Source organism: Hylobates moloch, unplaced genomic scaffold (assembly GCF_009828535.3).
Source record: "Hylobates moloch isolate HMO894 unplaced genomic scaffold, HMol_V3 SCAFFOLD_3, whole genome shotgun sequence".
Classification (NCBI taxonomy): Eukaryota; Metazoa; Chordata; class Mammalia; order Primates; family Hylobatidae; genus Hylobates; species Hylobates moloch.
The window spans coordinates 147939353-147961829 of NW_026652278.1; the positions used below are offsets into that span (position 1 = coordinate 147939353).

The 22477-nt window shown below is 35.2% G+C and overlaps 1 protein-coding gene across 7 annotated transcripts in view; it reads left to right on the forward strand.

Moving 5' to 3' along the window:
• RAPGEF2 (Rap guanine nucleotide exchange factor 2) overlaps positions 1–22477 on the forward strand; it is a 257309-nt gene that overhangs the window by 117561 nt on the left and 117271 nt on the right. For all 7 annotated transcript variants that reach the window (XM_032148637.2, XM_032148647.2, XM_032148641.2 and 4 more), the window contains exons 5-6: positions 18995–19070; positions 21389–21556. In XM_032148637.2, coding sequence (XP_032004528.1) covers positions 18995–19070; positions 21389–21556 — 244 coding nt within the window. The remainder of the gene's footprint in view (positions 1–18994; positions 19071–21388; positions 21557–22477) is intronic.

The window sequence follows — 22477 nt, forward strand, 5'->3', positions numbered from 1 at the left end:
CCATACTAATGAGCTCTTTTATCCTGACTTCTGTCCTAAACTGCTCACCTGCAATGTTTGATATGCGTATACTTCTATCTTATTTGCCCTACAAATATTATTGATTGCTTCTTATATGCTTGCTTAGAATGTGGTGCTGAACTAAAAGAGAGATCCTCCTCATGTGCTATCAAAGCCAAGAGATAAAAAGTGTTTTGAGAAGGGTCGCTTTGTCTAGTGCTGCAGGGACATTCAATAATGAGAGACATAACCTTTGGATTTAGCAACATGGGAGTCCTGTGTGACCTAACAGGACTAATGTTAGTGGAGTGGTAGAGCTGGTTTAGGAGACAGTGGGGAAAGAAGAATTGGTGAAACAGAAAATTTCATCGTATCAAAAAATTTCATTGTGAAGTAGAGCAGGATGGTGGCCTGGACTTGTAAAGTCAAGAGGGGTTTGTTTCTTCAAAGTTAGGAGACACTAGCACGTGTTTGTGTGTTGATGGAAATGATCCAGTTGAGAGAGGTACAAAGGTGATAAAGGACAGAGGGGAGGTACTTGCAGAAGTGGATGAAATTCCCACAGTGGGGTGGGATGGGGTCGGGGAGGTGTTAGCTTTTGAGAGAGCGAAAGCACTTCATGCTCTTTTATAATCTTAGGATAAGAGATGTAGGTCAGTTGGTAGATTTGGGAATTCCATGATTTCCTGCTGCCAAACATAAATCCACACTCCTTGGCGAGACATACAGGGCAGCTCAAAGTGCTTCCAGCTTGTGTTGCTTCCAACACGCTCTACAGTTACTGATCGCTGTGGTCTGGACATACTTTTGTCTAAGCTGTTCTGTCTGTCTGGGATATCCACCACATTGTCATCACCTTCCCCCTACTCTGTGAATTTCTTTGGGAAGTCTACCCTTGTATTCCTGTCAGGATTAATCATTCCATATCCATACCAAGCTGTGAGATTTTCAAAGGTGTGGACTCTATTATTCATCTTTGCTTCCCCAGTGCCTAGGACACAGCAGGCATTTAATAAATGTTTGCTGAATTCTGTTGGGTCAGGATTATATTTTTGACTTGCCCTTTAAAAAATCACTTTAAAAAGTTTGACAATATTATGATAACATATTCCCTTTTAGAAGTAACTTTTCAGTAGCCTACAATTTATTTAATGTCAGGTTGATACAGAGGAGAAAACCCGGGAAAAGAATGAGGTTGCAAGGTAAGGGAAGGAGGAGTCTGGGGAAAGCGTATGAGAAATTGATATTGTTTGACCCTTGCAGGGGTGTAGAAGAGGAAAAAAGGCAAATGATGTTTGCTGGATATTGGTTTTCTTACTGTGTTAGTTGTAATTAGTTTTGGTTGCAAAAACCAATTGCAACAACACAGTAGGACCCAATTTTTCTCTCACAGAAAAGGACCCTGGGAGTGGATGGTCCAGGATGGTTTGGTGGTGGCTGCAAAGGTGAAAGGTTACAGGCTTCCACCCTTCTTCTCTACTTGTGCTAGCATGTGGCTTGCATTTTCAGGGTCAGTTCGTAGCACAGATGGCTGCCGAACCCCAGCCATCATGTCTGCATTGAAAGCTAGAAGCAGGAGGAAAGGCAATAGAGCAGAAAAGTTACCTTTTCCATCCAAGACAGATTCCTTGAAGTGTCATTCATTTCTATTTGTATCTCATTGTACAGAATGTGGACAATAGTAGTCATGTGGCTACTTCAGGCCACCCAGGATCCTGGGACCTGTAGTCTTTTACTCTGCAATGTGATGTGCCCTGCTAAAGCTAAAAATAATAATATAAAAAATATCCTTCTAAGGAGAAAGAGGAAAATGGATATTGGAGCAGGGAACCCACGGTCTCTGTTACACCTGCTGTTCAGTTTTCCCCCTCACTCTCAGAGTGCATTAATTGCCTATGCTTACATTCTACATCGGCTTAGCCATGCTCCTTTAGCTCTTATATCATGTGTAATTCCTATTTGTCCTACTGAAAGTTGACTCAAGTCCTGGTATTCCTGTGACACATACAAGGCAAAGGCTTGTATTAAAGATTTTAAGGAAGTGCTGGGAGAGAATTCCAAATAAGACAAAGAAAATGATGAAACAAATGTCAACTTGGTTCAACTAGAGTTGATGATATTGAAGGGAAACTTTAGTTACGCTAGTTTTAAGTATATTCTACTTTAAATGTAAAATAAGGTAGGTCTCTAAAGGAGTAAACTGAAATATGTAAATAGTCACAGTGGTATATATTAAAATATTCCCCCTTCGGATATTAGTCATACTTTCTGCTTCAGTATGAAATATCTTCATCCTGGAACACTAACATGATTTTTAGCATCGTTTAGAACCCTCTTTTCTCTTGTACATCATATTCCGATGTGATACCTGATGCACAGAGCAAAACTGTTCTCTAGAAAGAGAGGGTTCAATTGCTGGATCAAGTTGGGAATTTGGTTGCTATAACTACAACATTGCAGATGTGCTGTACATATAAATGCAGGCTTCTGTGGCCTTTGGAATACTGGGATTGGTAGTGTCTTAACACAGTAAGTAGCCGTAAAGACAAGGACTCATATTTTTTGTGTGTATAGTTGATGGAGTTCTACAGGTCACCTGGTGCTTCAAGTCTCCAGTTAGGGCATTGTTTGTGATCCTTGCTGTAAATGAGTGTGTGATAGTTCATCCCAGAAGTCCTGTTTGCAGTGATGTTTATATTTCTCTTGAAGAAATAAATAATACTATATTTCATAAAGATTTTAGAGTCTGATGTTTGTGTCAATGAAACACAGTATTGTTTTTCTCTGGAAAATGTTTCAGTTGGTTACCCACTGCTAAGTGCTAAGGAACTCATAACTCTTGTCTGTGCCCCGGTTGTTTTTGGAGAAGGGATAGAGGGATGTGTGAGTTACTGTTTCACTTGTATGAATTCAGGGTGTATCTTAAAATAACAAAGCAGCTAAATTTGTTTTTGTTTAAGAAAGTGTACTGTCTGTGTTGGGGTCGCTAACAGAAAATAAGAGTAAGAATATGGTTAAAAGAAGGATTGGTATGTGAAGGAAATTATACTCTGGGAAATTGGAATGTCATTATTAAGATAAAAATGTTCAATTAATCACAGTTCAAGGACCCTTTTATTATGAGTTGGATTATATATATATATATTTGAAGACAACAAAATCATATTTTGAAATATTAAAGAAGGTGACTTTATTCTGTATTATGTACCCACTTAATTTTTTCCATGTATTGTAAATTGACAGTACTCGTTGAAATAATAAAGTGAAGGAATAGCTTAGATATTTATATTATTGCTTTTTTAAATGTAATAATTTGAATGTCACGTGGGTTTTAAAAGGATCTGTAGTTATTTTTTTATTACCAATTAGTATTTTGAATTGTGAGTCCAAAATATTTAAAATATTGTCTTAGATTTACTTATGGCTTTATAGGGGTTACATATTTTTGCTATTAAGTAGGAAATGGAATTTCTGCTATTGAATGTTCATGTATTTAGAGAGCTACACAAACATTAAATCACTATTTTCTTAGTTATACTTTTATCTACTTTTTTGAGTCAGATATTTCAAGATAATCTTAACCTTATCTTTTCTTGATGGCTTACCTTTTCATGTGTTATAACTAGAAATTGCTTAGAATGTAAGTGTAATTTCCTTAAGATAACTTTGGTATTAATTAAACATTTTCAGATAGTTTTAAAAATGAGGGCAATGGTTAAAATTTGTCAAACACATTCTTGTGTTTTATTATCATTTTATGGTTCATTAGGGTAAATTTAGAAAACAGTCATTAGGCAGACTTAATTCAGTTTTACACATAGAAAAACCTCAAGTTCAGAAATTCCATTTCATTAGGCTAAATCAGATATATTTTAGGATGAACGTGTATATACTCTAGTGTGTATGTATCAGAGACATCTATATTTCCCTCTCTTCTTGCCATGATGGATATAGTCCAAGATAATAATTTAGTTACTACTCAGAATCGTGAGACCATTTCTGTTTACCTCTTTTGATCTTATCTTGAATTTTAACTTAGATAATTTTGGGAACACGAACTACAGAGTTGGCTTTGAATAAGATATTCTAGGTTTTATAGCCATTATCCCATTTAAGTGAACTTTTTTTTTTTTTTTTTTTTTTTTTTTTTGAGACAGTCTTGCTCTGTCACCCAGGCTGGAGTGCAGTGGTATGATCTCGTCTCACTGCAACCTCTGCCTCTCGGGCTCAAGTGATTCTTGTGCCTCAGCCTCCTGAGTAGCTGGAATTACAGTCATATGCCACCACTCCTGGCTAATTTTTGTACTTTTTGTAAAGAAGGGGTTTTGCCATGTTGGCCAGGCTGGTCTTGAACTCCTAGCCTGAAGTGGTCTGCCTGCCTTGGCCTCCCAAAGTGCTGGGATTACAGGCGTGAACTACCACGCCTGACCCCATTTAAGTGAACTTCTAAAATCCCTTATGTGTAGGAAATTCTGTGTTTGAAAGCATCATTGTGGCTGAAACAGATTTTTTTCATTGATTATCTATGTCGGAACATAAAGTAATTTTAGTCTTTCAAATATAGTAAAGAAGAGCTGCTTGATTACCACTGAAGCCCAAGAAGCATGAATTTTAATTTTTCTAAGAACGTGCTTGTGGGACAGTATATAGAAAAGACTTTAGAGTCCTTGTGTTAGGCAATAAAGGTGGTTTGAAGATAACATGGGGCAAGAATTTCAAAGTAATTGCCCAAGGTAGAGGTTTTCAAACCAGGCAGTTATTAGATTTGCCTGGCTTAGGATGGGCAAAGTACTGAGTCCCACGCCCTAGAGATTTTGGTTTGCCACATCTGAGTTGGGCCTTAGACTGTCTTGTTTTAAAAGCATACCAGCAGGTGGTTAATCAGATTCGAACAGAGAGGCTGTAGATGAATGACTTTAAAATCGATGTGTAACTGTTTTAAAGGTAGAGCAATAGAAGAAGAGAATCCCTGGAAGATTTGGTAAAGTTGAAACCAGAGACAGGAACCTTATCTTAATGGTCTCTGTGTCCCAAAGCTAAGGGCCTGACTAGTATTTCCATGGAAAAAGAAGTTGATGGAGAATAATTTAAAAGGGCTGATTGGTGGAATTTAGTGACTGAAGGTTACAGACAAGGGAAGAAAAAAAGTAAAAGATGGCTTCAGTTCTTTGAATTTGGATGTCTACAGAGCAATTACTTTGACAGCTATAACCAAATCTGGAGGGAATGAGGTAGGTGGGTATCAGAGTTGAAATGAAGATACTTGATTTTAGGCATGTTTAATTAATACATTAACAAATAGGTGGGAGCTACAGGGGATATAAAGAGATAACCTGGGTCACCTGAGAAAGATTGTAGATACAGGGTAGGGTCGGTGGAGAGTTGGGTAAATAGAAAGAATACCGAAGGAAAAGAGGAGTACTTACAGCTATGTTAGAAAGTAACAAACAGGGACAGAATTCGAAAACTTTAAAATTTTGCCGTACTGCCCAACCCAGTGCAGAGATGTCTCATGGTCTATTTTAGCAAGCCATGCAATATGTTGTCAATCCTTATATAAAGTGGATGCCAGATTTATAAAATTGCTGAATTTTGTAAATAAGGCAGTATTAATCTTTCACAAAACATCAATTTGAAAATGATTGAGTTGCTTTCGTATTTTGGCTTCTATGAACATTCACAAATGTCTGTTTGGGTGTATGCTTTCCTTAATGTCTTGGAAAGGTGCCTAGGGGTGAAATTGATGGATAACATGGTAAATGTGTGTTTAACTGTACAAGGAACTCCCACATTGTTTTCCACGGTGGCAATAACATTTTTTATTCACACTAGCAGTTTATGAGATTTGTTTGCCTCACATCCTTGTCAACACTTGGCATTGTCAGTCTTTTTCATCTTAGCTGTTCTAGTAGATATGTGGCAGTATTCTTACTGTGGTTTTTATTTTGCATTTCTCTGAAGATTAATGTTGAGAATTTTTTCATGTGTTTGTTGGCCATTTCTATATCTTGGCAAAGTGTCAGTTTACCTCTTTTGCCTGTTTAAAAATTGGATTATCTTATTTTTGAGTTGTGTAAGCATTATGTGTTTTAGATACAATTATTTTGTTGGCTATGTTCTGCAGAAATTTCCTCCTAATCTAACATATGCCTTAAAAAAAACAAAAACTTTGTCTTTTTGAAAGCTAAGGCTTTTAATCTTGATGAAGTCCATGTTGTCAATCTCTTTTTTTTATACTTTGTACTTTTAGTGTCCTTGTTAAGAAATCTTTCGTTAACCTGATGTCATAAAGGTTTCCTCATGTTTTTCTGCTAGAAATGTAGTAGTTTTACTTCTTCCATTTAGGTCTGAGATCTATTTTGATTTAATTTTTGTGTGTGGTGTGAGGTAAGGCTTGAGGTTTACATTTGATATTCAGTTGTTCTAGAAGAGTTTATTGAAAAGAATATTTTTAATCCATCAAATTGTCTTGGCATGTTTGTTTAAAATCAATTAATTGTAAAAATAAATTATTTAACTATAAAATATTTGTTTAGATCTGTCTCTGGAATCTCTCTTCTGTTCCATTGCTTTACATGTCAATCCTTCCACCAATACCACATTTGTGTAACTTTATAGTCACTTTTGAAGTCATGTAGCATAAATTCCTGACTTTGTTCTTGATTGTTTTTATTCTGTCCTTGCCTTTTTATATAAATTTTAAACCAGGTTATCAGTGCCAAAAAAATGTTCATTAGGATTTGGTTGGAATTGCACTGAGTCTATAGATCAACTTGGGAAAGATTACTATCTTAACAATATTGAGCTTTCCAAACTGTGAACTCTGTCTCCATTTAAGTTTTCTAGAATTTCCCTTTGCAAGGTTAAGTTCCCTTTGGTAGTTTTTAGTGTACAGATCATACACATTCTTCATTGTATTTATTCCTAGGTGTTTTATATTTTGATTATAAGTAATAGGTTTTTACCACTTCAATCTATAAGGGGGAAGCTCTGAAACAGAGGTTAAGCAATATTGCCAGTGTTAGTTATTGGTAGAATAAGACCATCAGTGGTCTTTCACTTACAAAACAAGTATGGGCTCATGAGAAAAGTCCACATTTAATTCAGATGAATTAAATCAATTGCCATTTTATTACTTGATATCTTTGTAAAAGATTATATATGTGTATGAGTTTATGCTTTTCCTCTCTTGTACATGTGGCCTTTTAACTTCTAAGAATTATGAATACAGTATTTTTCAAGTGACCTGAATTTTTGTTGAGGTTCAATCTTACAAAGACATACTTAACATTTCAACTTCTCTTATGGTGTGTCCCAGATTTTGGGCAGGTTAGTGGCTAGGTTTTGATGCCATTAACATAGAGCTTTAAAGAATATCAGATGTTTAGTTGTGATTCTTGAGATCTTGTTTGATTCTTGAGATCAGTTCAGGTTCTTACTTGCTTAGGGCCAATCTGAATCATTCATTATATTCATCTGCCATTTTTCTCATTAATATGTTACATAGATCTGTTTGGTTATTTCTTAATGTAATTGTTTATTTTGCTTCTTGAAAGAATTTTATAAAAAATAAGGTCGTTTGAAGATAAGATACTAGAGCTAAGCTTCCTTGTCTATACAACTCGTACATGGCCAGCTTTGCACAATGAAATGGTGAACGTTTAACAAAAGTATATTGGATGGGCATGTGTCAACGTGCTGAAAAGAAAAGCTGTTATGGACCATAACTTTTATACAAACTGATCAGCTGCCATCTGTGTACAAAGCACTGTGATCAGCAGAGACCTGTTTGTGCCACTGTGTAGACTGATAGCAGCAGATTAATTTAGCTGAGCTGTTCTCTAGCAGTTTAGTCACGAGGACATAGACACTACCAAAGTGTAGTCATCACACCACTGATCTTTGCTGGTTTAGATTGTGGCAAGAGAGAAAAACTGCTTGCTCTCTTCACCCCAATACAGCTGAGGTAAGAGCCACCTTTTTTTTCTCTTGAAGGGAAAAATGAGAGCAAAAGCAGCCTCTTTTAACTTTTCCCATACTGTTTTGATTTAAATTTATTCTAGTATTTTCCATGATAATCCCTCAGGCCAGGTATACAGTTCAGCATCTCTTTGGCGGGGAGCAACTAGTTTGTAGTACAGCTTGGGTAAATTTTAATAACAAAATTGTATTGCCAGCACAAAGCATTTGACCTTGAAGACTCAGAGGAGAGCAGACATTGCAGATTTCCCTACTTGCCCTTGACTTACAAGAGAGTAGATAATGAATTAATAGAAATTGATAAAGAGTGTCTGTCAGGCAGCCGCTGAGGTCATGAGGCTGGTATGCGAAAAGTGCCCATACAACATGCGAAACACATAGCTGCAGCCAGGAGAGGTGGGTGGGTCATCGAAGCAGGAAATTAGCCGTCAGATGGAATGTTGGCCTCTGTACAAGCTACGCCGCGCGCATGGACTCACTGGGAGAAAACACAGGGAAATGGGGAGTGCTCAGTGCTGCAGAGAAAAGAGCTCCTATAGAAGGTGACAGCACTGTTGGTGTTAGTGGTTCTTCAAAGATACTGAAGACAGTGCAGGTTAGAATTTTTTTTAAAAGAATTAAAATGTTAGTAGCTTAAGTATCGAATGTTTAGTGCTTGTTAAATAGACAACAAACTACTGAGGAATGAACAGGGGAATAGCACAGCTATAAGGCCTTCATATTGTATATTTTTTATCTTGTACTCTATTTTTATAAGCAGAGATGAAATGTTGAAATTCACTGTGCAGAGGAGCAAACTTCTGTTAATTTATGTGGGGTGATGATTGTTAGAATGTTTCTAAGTGAGCCTTGAAGGAAATTTAGAGATGTATAGTGTGTGTTCAGTTTTCCCAATACTTCTGAAATATAAGTCCATGCTTTAGAAGCAGTTTGCAATTTACACACATACATGTAATTTATATATGTACTTGGTGTAGTTGTGTGTGTGATTTTTAACATAGCTGTTACTTTTTTGGGTCTTAAACTAATGACTCAACTTATTAAGAAAAGATTACATGTATTTTATGGAAAGTCAACCCACTTTCCTTTTATACTTATATTAAAATTTATTCTTATATGTGTTACTAATTTTTGAGAATGGAATTGATGGCATCAGCAGTTACTTGTTAGCTTTTCCTCCCTAATTTAATTGCCACTGTGCTGTCTGAAGACAATGTTATGTAATCGTTTTTTTGTAAGTCCTAAACAAATAAATTGGTTTTGATTTAGGAACATCAGTCAGTCAGTTACTTAGATTTTTTTAAGGAAGAAAATGAAATGTAGTAACTGCCTATCATTTTCTGGAAACAGGGGTGTGAAAAATTGATATATTGGAGTATTATGTTTTTAATCATTTTGTAAATTAGGATTGCCCACCAGTATATCTGCTTGACTCCTGTGTATTCTCTCGCTGGGTGTAGGCTGACTTGAATAAGTTTACATTCCGATACTGAGAATTGCATTCCACTGGGTAGTTCTGACGTACAAGAAGAATGTGGAGGCCCATACAAAGGGCAAGATTAGGGACACTGATAGAAGAGGCTTCTATGCTCTGTGACTGCCTTTCGTGGAAAGCTCACACTGGCAGAAAGTGCTCTTGACCCAGCTTGGGAGAGGAAAATGTGGTCACAGAAACTTCGGACAATTTGGCCTTACAACACCTGCAACACCCTGTCTGGTGTTTCGTTGCCTGTGGGTATTTACGAAAACTAGGTAAGACTTCACATTCTCAAACTTTCATGCGGTGTGGGAGTCTTGAAGGCAAGTTTCGTTTTCTCTATTTTATATTATATGGAAGACTACTTAGTAATTTTTTGTCTTCATATTTTTGGTATTACAGAGTCATACCATTTGCACCTGTAGAAATATTTAACTTAGTTTCAATTTTGCTAACAATTTTAATTCTTAATTTTTAAATTGTTTTGTATAAAAACTTCAGCAAAAAATTTAATGGGAATGAAAGTCTGAATTGTTATACTGTTTTTAGAGCAATTGTTCCTTAGTCATACTGAGGGAGTACTAGCATTTAGGAGTAATTTGTTTCATATGCTGCAAGTGGTCTTTTCAATAATCATTTACTGGTGGGCTTAATTTTTTTTCTTTTTTGATATGGCAGAGAACTCAAAGATTGACCAGAAGTGAACCTGCATCACTTCTAGTTGTCATCTTGTGGTTGTTTAATATCAGATTTTAAGGACATGCTGAAATTACATTGAGACTGAATTGTTGAAATGCAAGGTGTACAGTGTATTTATACAGAACAATTTAGAAGGGTTTAAAATAGACCATAGTGACCACATTTTCACTCTGTGTAGAAGGAGAAGACTATCAGCATTCTTAAAACACATATACCATACTTCTCCCTTCCACCACCCCCTTTTCCTACTTTATGGCCTCTAATTAGACACCTCTTGTCAAATGCTGGTGTCTAGTTAGAAAGAACTAACAGGTTTTTAAAATATTCAGGCTAACTCTCATTGATAACTGTTAACCTACATCTTTCTTGTTTTTGAAAGACAGCTATTCATATATGTGTGTTAATACATATGTGTTAATAGCATGTCTTATCTACAAATACACATACACACAAAGACTGAAACTACTAGAAGACCAGAAATAACTTTTGAAAGATATTTTAATTCAAAGTAGAAAAGATAAGCTATATATCTTTAAAAATTAAGGAGTCTGAAATTTTAAAATACTTGTTTATCTTGGTAAGTGGTATTATGAGTGCCATTTCAAAGAAGCAGATGTCCTACTAGTTGAAGTTCTGGCAGTAGCTCCCTGAAGAGATTTGGTCTTTATAGGTTTGACATTCACATCTTTGCGGGGATAACCCTAAAGCTCTTTATGGTCATTTGTAATTTTGCTGAATTTGAATTGCCTTCTGAATTACAAATGCTGATTTGTGTTTTTCACTCAACTAGCTAGTGAGTGAGCCTGGCCATTGAGAATTCACCTCTCAATGAAACTCACTTCTCAACTTGTCATTGAGTTATAGCTGTTTGTGTACTTGTCATCCATGGAATATAAACTACTTAAGAAAAGGGACTATATTTAGTGAGTTTTTCTGTAAACTCTGTATTACAGATTACTGTGTTTATATTGGTAATATCGATTCTGTTATGTGTCCAGTGAACATTTGGAAGAAGAATAGATAGCACAATAATATATATGTCAGAAATAATATCATGTAGTCATGCACTGTGTAGTAATGTTTTGATCAATAATGGACCACATATGCAGTGATCATCCCAGAATATTATAATATGGTATTTGTACTGTACCTTTTCTATGTTTAGATGTTTAGATACACAAATACCGTTGTGTTACAATTGCCTACAATATTCAGTACAGTAACATTCTGTATGGGTTTGTAGCCTAGGAGCAATAGGCTGTATCATCTAGCCTAGGTTTATAGTAGGCTATACCATCTGGGTTTGTGTAAGTATATTCTGTGATGGTCACACAACAGTAAAATCGCCAAACAACATATTACCCAGAACATATCTCCATCCTTAAGCAATGCATGACTGTATGTTAATATATATTATTACTCACATTATTTTATGTGTTATATGTTATGTATATAATATATTCTCACAAATACATTATATGTTAAATTTAAACAAAAGTTTCTCACATGAATCATGTATCTATGTTAGAAATAATATATGTTTTGTAGAGAGAGAAAAAAGAAATAACCTCAAATATATGACCATAAATAAAAAATGAGATTAATGTTAGGGGAAAGAAAAATGTTCATATAATTGACTCTTCTAAACTTTGATTTAAAATAAAGATTAAGTTGTATCCTTAATCCAAAAATTTCAAATATAGAATGCTCCAAAACTTGAAATTTTTTGAGCACTGACATGGTGCTCAAAGGAAATGCTCATTGAAGCATTTTGGATTTCATATTTCCAGAGTAGGGATGCTCCACCTATACATGCAAATATTCCGAAATCCAAAATAATCCAAAATCGAAGCACTTCTGATGCTAAGCATTTTGGATAATGGATACTCGACCTGTCTTTCAGTCATGTTTGTTTACCTTCTGCCCGTCTCTAACTAGGTCTTTCACCCAATGTCTATTACTTCATTGTTAAATTATATAAAAGAGATGGGTTCCCAGTTTGTCTGTCATTAAACATAACTCTTCCTTTGTTCCTAAGATTTGCTGTTTGTTAAAATAGAGATTCTATTTTTTCTTATTCAAGTCCCAGATTTTTGCCAATAAACCCAAATATCCTGTCTGTAGTTTCTTTTCTAAGCTTTTTTTTATTGTGGTAAAAAATATGTAAAGTTTGTCATTTTAACTATTTTTAAATGTATGGTTACATTTAAGTGTGTGTTACAGTGGCATTAATTACATTCACACTGTTGTGCCACTAGTGGCGCTACCTCTTTCTAAAGCTTTTCTGTAACTCCAAATGGAAACCCCAAAACCATTATGCTTTCCAAACCGCTTTCTCCAACTCTTGGCAACCTTGAATCGACTTTCTGTCTGTATGAATTTGCCTATTCTAGATATTTCGTGTAAGTGGAATCATATGATATTTGTACTTTTGTGGCTGGCTTGTTGTCTTTAGTGGATGTTTTCAAGGTTCATCCATGTTGTAGCAGGTATCAGAACTTCATTCCTTTATATGGCTGAATAATATTCCTTTGTGTGTGTATGCCACAGCTTGTTTATCCGTTCTTCCATTTTGGACACTTGGGTTATTTCCACATTTTGGCTACTGTGAATAATGTTGCAGTGAACATTGGTGTACAAATATCTGTTTGAGTCCCTGCCCTCAGTTCTTTTTGGTATTTATCTAGGGCTAGAATTGCTGTGTCCATATGTTAATTCTATGTTTAGATTTTTGAGAAATTGCCAAACTGTCTTCCACAGTGGTTGTATCATTTTACATGCCCACTAGCAATGCACAGGGTTCCAAGTCCTCCACATTATATTTTTTTCTTTCTTTTTGCTTTCTTGAAAAAGGGAAATAATAAAAAATTGTAGCCATCCTGATATCTCATTTGCATGTGGCTTCAGGTGTGAAATGGTATCTTATTGTGGTTTTGATTTGCTTTTCTCTAATGACTAAAGATGCTGAGGACCTTTTCATGTGCATATTGGCTCTTTGTGTATCTTCTCTGGAGAAATGCCTATGTAAATCCTTTGTCAAGTTTACATTGGGTTGTCTTTTTGTTGTTTAAGACTTTTTTATATATTTTGAATATTGAATCTTTATCAGATATGTGATTTACAAATACTTTCTTATTCTGCAGGTTGCCTTTTCAGTTAATTGATAAGGCCCTTTGATGCAGAGTTTTTAATTTTGATGAAATTTAGTTTATCTATGTTTATTCTCCTGTTCCTCATGCTTTTATTTTCCAGAGCTAAGAATCTATTGCCAACTCCAAGGTCATGAGGATTTATTCCTATGGTTTTACTAATAGTTTACTTTTGGCTCTTATATTTAGCCTGTTGATTCATTTTGAGTTAAGTTTTGTGTATTGTGTGCGGTAGGGATCCAGTTTCATTCTTTTTCATGTGAAATCCAGTAATCCCACCACCATGTGTTGAAGACTCTGTTCTTCTCTCATTGAACAGATATGGCATCCTTGTCAAAAATCAACTGGTCAATCATTTGCAGCAACCTGGATGAGAATGGAGACTATTATTTTAAGTGAAGTAACTCAGGAATGGAAAACCAAACATCGTATGTTCTCACTCATAAGTGGGAGCTAATCTATGAGGATACAGAGGCATAATAATGACACAGTGGACTTTGGGGACTCAGGGGGGAAGTGTGAGAAAGGGGTGAGGGATAAAAGACTACAAATTGGGTGCAGTGTATACTGCTTGGGTGATGGGTACACCAAAATCTCACAAATCACCACTAAAGAACTTATGTAACCAAGTGCCACCTATTCCCCAATAACCTATGGAAATAAAAAATTAGAAAAAAAAAACCATAAGGAATAAAAAGGCATGTTAATTTAACACACACAAAAAATCAGTTGACCATTGATGTATGAGTTTATTCCTGGACTCCCAATTCTATCCTTTTGGCCTAAGTACCACACTATTTTGATTACTGTAGCTTTGTAGTAAGTTTTGAAATTGGGAAGTGTGAGTCCTCTGACTTTGTTCTTTTTCAAGATTGTCTTGGCAAATTAGGGCTCCCTGAATTTCCATATGAATTTTAGGACCAGCTTTTTCATTTCTGTAAAAAAGACTGGTCTAATTTTGATAGAGGGCATGTTGAATCTGTAGATCACCTTGTGTAGTTTATTATAAGACTTACTAAAAAGAAACTGCTGTATTTGATAGTGTTAAGAGTCCATTTCTGACAGTGGCACCAAGGAACTGGATGCAATCACATTTGGATCAGAATGTAGTCACATGGTTTAGAACAATCCTTACCTACTTCTGATTTTTTGATGAAGGATCGTAGGTGTACACTTAAGTTACCCAAGTTCTTCTTTAATTGTATTATTTCTAAGTTTTTAAAAAACGATTATTTTAGAAACTTATGGGATACTGGCTTTCAGCTGGTGTAATAGGACTTAATGAAATATTATTATTATTATTATTAGAGACGGAGTCTTGCTCTGTCACCCAGGCTGGAGTGTAGTGGCACGATCTCGGCTCACTGCAACCTCTGCCTTCTGGGTTCAAGTGATTATTCTGCCTCAGCCTCCCGAGTAGCTGGGACTTTAGGTGCACGCCACCATGCCCAGCTAATTTTTTTTTTTTTTTGAGACAGACTCTCGCTCTGTCGCCCAGGCTGGAATGCAGTGGTGTGATCTTGGCTCACTGCAAGCTCCACCTCCTGGGTTCACACCATGTATTGGCCAGTCTGGTCTCAAACTCCTGACCTCAGGTGATCTGCCTGCTTCTGCCTCCCAAAGTGCGGGGATTATAGGCATGAGCCACTGCTCCCAGCCTATTATTATTATTTTTGAGACTGAGTCTTGCTCTGTTACCCAGGATGGAGTGCAGTGGTGCAATCTCAACTCACTGCAACCTCCATCTCCTGAGTTCAAGCGATTCTCCTACCTCAGCCTCCTGAGTAGTTAGGATTACAGGTGCCTGCCATCATGCCTGGCTAACTTTTGTATTTTTAGTAGAGACGAGGTTTCACCATGTTGGCTAGGCTGGTCTTGAATTCCTAACCTCAAGTGTTCCGCCCACCTCGGCTTTCCAAAGTGCTGGGATTACAGGCATGAGCCACCATGCCCAGCCTATGAAAAATTATCTTAATTTATGCATCTGGTCTTTTGGAAAGCCCTTTGGATTCCCTGAATTTTTTGTGAGAAACTTTTCAGTTCTGTGTTTTTCCCCTTAGACACTCTTCCAGGGTAATACCCTTTTATAGATTTGATTTTCTATAAGGGCATGTATTGTAATTATTGTTTTTGATTCTTTCCTTGTGTGTCCATCATTTCAAAGTTTGTCTTTGTTTATAATTTTACTTGTGTAAGCATCTTGCTCTGCTAATGCATTCAAAGACTTCGTTTTTATTAATAACTTTTAACTGAAAGCTGAGAACCTGTTGTTTAGTATAATATTAAATGCTGTGTGCGTTTGATCACTTTTTCAGTGTAGAGCATTTCATTGTGCACACTGGATCCTCTACAGCTTGCCTGCACTCACACTCTTTGTAAAATGTCTTGTGCTTTATTCTTACTGTTTCGGTTTTGTGTTTTACTCTCTCAAAGTGTATTTGTTATTTGCAATCCTGAAGATTTTGCACCATTTTTTTCCACTAAGTAATCTAAAATATTTTAAAGGATTGTTCTTTATATTGTCTATGAGGTACTTTATCTCCTATACATCTTCATCTGTTGCCTTTTTGAAGTCTCTGTCCTTATTTTCCAGAGCTGAATTTTTTCAAACAATTTCGTGTAGAACTTCGCCAAAGATTTTTGAAAATGTAGTAAATAATCATATTTACTTACTTTTGTTTATGTATTGTTTCAAAGAATCAGAGAGCAGAAGCAAAAGTAACTTGTGGACTTAATTTCTAGCTAACATTTTTTTTTTTTCCGACTTCTTTGTCTGTTTCTTCCAACCTTATAGCTTCTGGTTTGTGAGCTAAGAGCACATCATCTCTGTGAGAGAGCTCAGAGGCTTTGTCACTGATCAGGCCTAGCATGTGCACTCATGACCTACTCTTTGGCTCCTTTGAGGCTGCTTTCCCTTTCTGCATTCCTGGCTGTGTTTGAAAACATAGATTGTTGAATAAATGAAGTAATATATTCTCCCTTGCTAATGAGTGTTCTGTGCACATTGCTTTTTCCATTCAGCTTATTCAATAAATATATCTGATGGAGAGTCTGCAGTTTCTCCTGTTCACATCTTTGTGATGGTTTATAGAACTCAAGTCTTTTTATGGTTGAAAAAGTTTCATCAGGCTCTAGTGCAACTGACGCTCTGAAAAACTCTCATGGAAATGTTTTTGTATAGCACATTTTAGGAAATGTAAACTTTTCATCCCCAAAGTAATAGTGTGCTAGTGCAACTTGAAGTGTGACTTCCTAGCCATAAAGTTCTGTTGAACGAATGACTAATTGGTAAGAGGATTTACACCCTAAGTCCTGGAGTGGTGAAGATGGTACTAGATTTATATATAAAATAAATAACAGTTATATAGTTTATTTATGTGAACATTAACACCTTTTGCTGCTAAAATTTGTAAACAATTCTAGCATATGTTTTTGTATCAAGTATTATATGAACAGTGTATACATTACAAACATTTATGATTTTTTACTATGTTACATTTAAAAACGGATAAACATTAGACCACTATATTTATAAACTTGTCCAAGTCTGTAACCTGCCACATATTTTACTAACACATTGAGATTATTTATTAATTTGTAGTGTATAATTATAAGCTTCATTTTAAAAAATTAAATTGCAAATAGGTAGATTCAGAAACTCAAACTTTTGTGTATATTGAGGAGTTATGGAATTTCAGTTGTATTTAATTGTAAGCTAAAAGAAATGTTTAAAAATTCAGGTCATTTAAATTGCATGAGAAGTAACATGAAGATAGATTTACTATGTTGTTCCTGTCAAATGTTTTCACTTAAAAGTACTGTAATGTGTATGTTTGTGTGGGCATATATGTGTGAATGTATATATGAATATTTAAAAATTTTTTTTCAAATATGTTAAATATGATGCTGGTTTTGATTTTCATGGACACTTTTTCTTCAAGACAGGGTTTTACTCTATTGCCCAGGCTAGAGTGCAGTGGCACATTCTTGGCTCACTGCAACCTCTGCCTCCCATGCTCAAGTGATCCTCCCATCTCAACTTCCTGAGTAGCTGGGACTACAGGCTGGCACCACCATGCCTGGCTAATTTTTGTATTTTTAGTAGATATGGGGTTTCACCATGTTGCCCAAGCTGGTCTCGAACTCCTGGGCTCAAGTGATCAGCCCTCCTCAGGCTTCCAAAATGCTGAGATTACAAGCATGTGCCATCGCACCTGGCCAGAAATGATTTTGGAAAAGGACTTAATTATCTTTAACAATCAGATAATTATTATTAAGGAAAAGGACTTAAGTGATGGCCTAGTCTAACCTGATAACCTGTAAACAAATAAAATTTATCATATGATGTGGTCAAGATAGTTTGCTAGAGATTGCAGATGATAGAATGAGAATGTTGGCTTTTCTGTTTTCTTCCTCTTACATGACTTGGCTCCTAATACTTGAAACGTGTATTACTATGACATAAAGAGGATTATAAATGGAACAAGAATTTCCATAGGAGTCCCTGAGAGTGCCTAATTAACTTGGAAAAAAATTGTTCAATGAAATAGTTTTTTGGTAGAATTTTAAAGCATTTTTTCTTAAAGATAAGTTTATTAAATATGATTACCAAAAATTTTAATATTAGGCTCACACCTGTAACCCCAGAACTTTGAGAGGCCGAGGAGGGAAGATTGATTGTGGCCCTAAGTTCAAGACCAACCTGGGCAACATAGCTAGACTTTGTCTCTACAAAAATTAAAAGAAAAAAAAATTAGCCAGATATGGTGGTACGCACCTGTAGTCCCAGCTACTTGGGGGAGTCTGAGGTAGGAGGGTTGCTTGAGTCCAGGAGTTCAAGGCTGCAGTGAGCTGTGATTGTGCCACTGTACTGTGGCTTGGGTGACAGAGTGAGACCCTGTCTCTTAAAAAATAAAAATATTAACTGGAAGGAAAGATTTTTGTGAATGAGTGAGGTATTACATTAACAAAAAGAGCTTCACCTGAATTCTCTGTTCTTGATTCTAGTTTGCATATCCGTATGTCAGAAACAATAAATCTTCACCATTGTTAACGTGGGAATTCACCACAGATAAGGCAAAGGTGCTATGTCTGTGTTCACTTGTGCAGAGTTTTCAGGAGGAATGAGCTTTTAGTAGTACATCAACCGAAATCACTTTACCATAGAAATAAAGTCTTAAGTTGAGTATCTTTTTCTTAAAACATTTAGAATAAGTTGATTTGAAAATTTAGGAAAGTAAATACACTTTTTAGGTGAAAAAGAAGTTTAACCTAAGCAAGTTAAGTTATGAAGAGAATTACATGTACATGCATTTTGTACTTCTTTGGAACATTTCTATAGTTTGCCACTGAGACATTTCCCATCCCTACTGGAATATTTTCAAAATTCACCTGAGGATGATTTAAAATAACCTAACAGAAAACTCACTTATGCTAATAATTCTCCTTTACTTACATTATTAATTTGAAATATTATGTTAGAATTTTCCAGAAAAATCTGACTGAAACTTAAGAATTTGAATGCTTTCTTGTCATTCTGTGTAAATTATTAAAGATAATTCACTTTCTCCAATGTGTACTTTTTGTAATTGTTTTTAATTTTTATTTATCTGGAAGTTTGGCTTATGTTCACAGATACTACTTAAATCTCTGAGGTTGTCCTCACTGATTTTTTTTTCTTTCTTTCTAGTTTTGGCAAGCGTTCTGCAGGAAGTTTTAGGCGTGGCTGTGAATGCATTGTTTTAGAGCCTTCTGAAATGATTGTGGTAAGACTATTTCTGTGAGGACTATTTTTCCCCTAAAAAATTGTATGAAATAAAGACATTTTTATAAACTGCTTATAATATTAGATTTTTGTTGACTAGAAAATATTGTATATTTTCCATAACATTAGATATATTTATTTCACAACTTTTTATTAATATGAATTTGAGTTCATAATCATATTTTGTTATTTACAGGATTCAATTAAATGCCAAAAAAATTTTAAAAGTACAAGTAGCTAAGTGTTTGGTTTTTGTACTTTGCAGTTCAATCTATAATAATGCCATTTAATTGAAATTCGGGGAAAATCTCTTGATTGCAGGATTTTAGCTCTCCAAGTGTTGATTGGAATGAGTGACTTACTTTAAATGAATCACTAGGTTTGCTGGTGTGAGAACAATTTTGGAATCTAAACATGCCTCCATTGTGAGCAATCATGAGGAATAACCAAATGGAACTTGTGTTCACTGTTAATTCATTCATCAGAGTTTCTAAGATGTTTTAAATGAGGAATTATTTTTTAAACAACACTATTTTAAAAAACACAAAATCACCTGAATTTTTTCAAGTAATTAAAAGGAAATTTGGGGATTATGCTGGTTAAACACTCTGTTGACATCTTTTCCCTCTTTTTAATGGAATTTTGTGACTTAAAAATTTATAAAGAGAGATTATACATAGAACATATTGTTAAATATGATATTGTTAAAATAGATATTAGCAACATACCTTGAAGCTTAAAAACCAAACCTGTCATACTTTTTTCTTACTGTATAAGAATGATTTTAAGATAGGATAATATGTACCCTTTAAAAAATTTAGTAACAAAAATAAGATGAGGTGGAAGGGGAGTTTCCCAGCCTAGACATCAGTTGATATTCTTACTGTCCCCATCCAGCACCCTAGCTGGGAAGGAAGATCTTGTAAAGTAAATGATGTCCAAATAAAGATGATGATGGAAACTTGTATTCACATTTAGTAAAGTATTTAGTAAACAATTCTAGGTCTCTTTTCAGAGAAGATGTAGGGTTTTTCCTTATGATGTAGGAGAGGAATTCTGTCAGAAATGAGAACTTCCTCATCAAAGCTAGCGAACTTTTTGTAAAATTTACTAAAATATTTGGTAAAGTTTTACAAAATGTACTCAAGTGAGAAAGTAGCATAGTTATGAGTAAGGATTTAGGATTGGGAAGAATGTAGGCAGATATATGGCACTTTCCAACAGTAGATAGTCTTAGATATTTCCTTGAGATTTTGCCCTCTGTTAATGCTACTTTTAGATTTCTCTGGAGGATTTTTAGTCTTTAAAACTGAGTATTTTATACTTGCTGATACTACACGAACTACTAGGTTTGCTGGTGTGAGAACAGTTTTGTAACCTAGACGTGCCTCCATTATGAGCAGTCACATGAGGAATAACCTAATGTAACTTTTATTCCCTGTTCATTCATCAGCATTTCTACATTTTTTTTTTTTTTGAAACGGAGTCTTGTCCTGTTGTCTAGCTTGAAGTGCAATGGCGCGATCTCAGCTCACTGCAACCTCCACCTCCTGGGTTCAAGCAATTATCCTGCCCTCAAGCAATTCTCCTGCCTCAGCCTCCCGGGTAGCTGGGATTACAGGCATGTGCCACCACACCCAGCTACTTTTTTGTATCTTTAGCAGAGATGGGGTTTCACCATGTTGGCCAGGCTGGTCTTGAACTCCTGACCTCGTGATCCACCTGCCTCGGCCTCCCAAAGTGCTGGGATTACAGGCGTGAGCAACTGTGTCTGGCCTAAAATTTTTTTAAATGAGGAATTACTTTTAAACAACATTATTTATAAAAAAAGAAACCGAAATCACGGAATGAAAGTAGAAGGAGAAACCCTTGCATAACCTACCAAAGCCATTCTGTTAGCACTGTTTGAGTCATTTAGGATTTGGAAGTTTTTACAGATTTCCATCAGGTTTTCTTTTTTTTAAGACAGTGTGGTAGTTGCTTTCATAATGTGTGGTAATGTATCCTGTGAGATATTTCACTAATAAATCAGTACAAAGACTGCTGAAAATATCCTTCCCTTTGAAACGACAGGAAATTCAAGAGTTACCCATATTGTCCTAAGTGGAACTGAAAATGCCTCCTCATAAAAGAAATGTTACTCAAAACCAATTAGTTCCAGAGAAGTTCAGAGACACTTGAAGTTTGTCTAGATAGTTTTCTACAGATGTCTTTGCAAGATGATTGAATATGGGTTATCTGTAAGTTTCTTTCTGTATCTAATATTAATAGGAAATGTTACGTTTGGAGAAATGAAATTTTGGGGGGCTTTTATTTCAGGTGGACTATATGGATGAAAATGAAGAATATTTTCAGCGTCAAGCTTCCCATAGACAGTCTCGAAGGAGATTTAGAAAAATCAACCAGAAAGGTGAAAGACAAACAATTATTGACACTGTGGATCCTTATCCCATGGGCAAACCTCCTTTGCCTAGAGGCTATCACACGGTAAGTTATACAAGTATAATATTTTTATTTATTTCTAGTTTTTTGTTGGGGTTTTGTGAAAGATGTTTAAATTTTCAATTTTTGACAAATCTTTTCAATTATATATACACACACATTAAGTACACTTAAATATTTTTATTTGTTATATTAATAAATATAAAAATAAATATATAATATTTATATATTAAACATTTATTATAGAAAGAGTAGATTTTTCTGGAAACAAACATGATATGATTAGTTTTTAAAAGACATTGAAATAAGATGTCAACAGACTTTGCTAGCTCCTTTATTAAGTTGTTCTCTGAAGATCAGCTTTGTGATAAGCACATATAATTGTAATTGGAATATTAGTTGTTTTACCTTAATCTAACATTTTAGCGCCCTCCTGTGCACTCCACCCTTTACTCCCAACCCAAATGAGTGCTATCATCCCTGTTTTTTATTTTAAAAGTAGATATGTAAAAATTACATTATTTTTCATAGCTTTTTATACCTTTGTGAGAACATCGCTGAGATTTATTTTTTAATGCAATGAAGGAGGAATAATTTTAAATAATGCTTTTTAAAATCTCAATGTGAAGATGCCCTGAAATATTTCTAATAGGTTCAAAGATCCTCTTAAAGGCAGGCAGACATAACCCAGTTCATTGTCATTTGTTTCCTAAATATTGGTAAATAAACTGCTTTTTATGTTTGAGGAAACCAAGACATAGATAATGAGTGCTTTGTTCAAGATCTCAATAAAGTCATTTTAAAGCCTTATTTTTCTTATTCCTTTGTTTTTTCAAGAGCAAAGTCGCTTAGATTCCTGGATATGTCATAATAATGTGAAAGATCATTTATGCATATAATACCATGAAATGAGTGGTTATTTTATGTATAATTAATTTAAAATAAAAAATAAAAATAGATAATTAA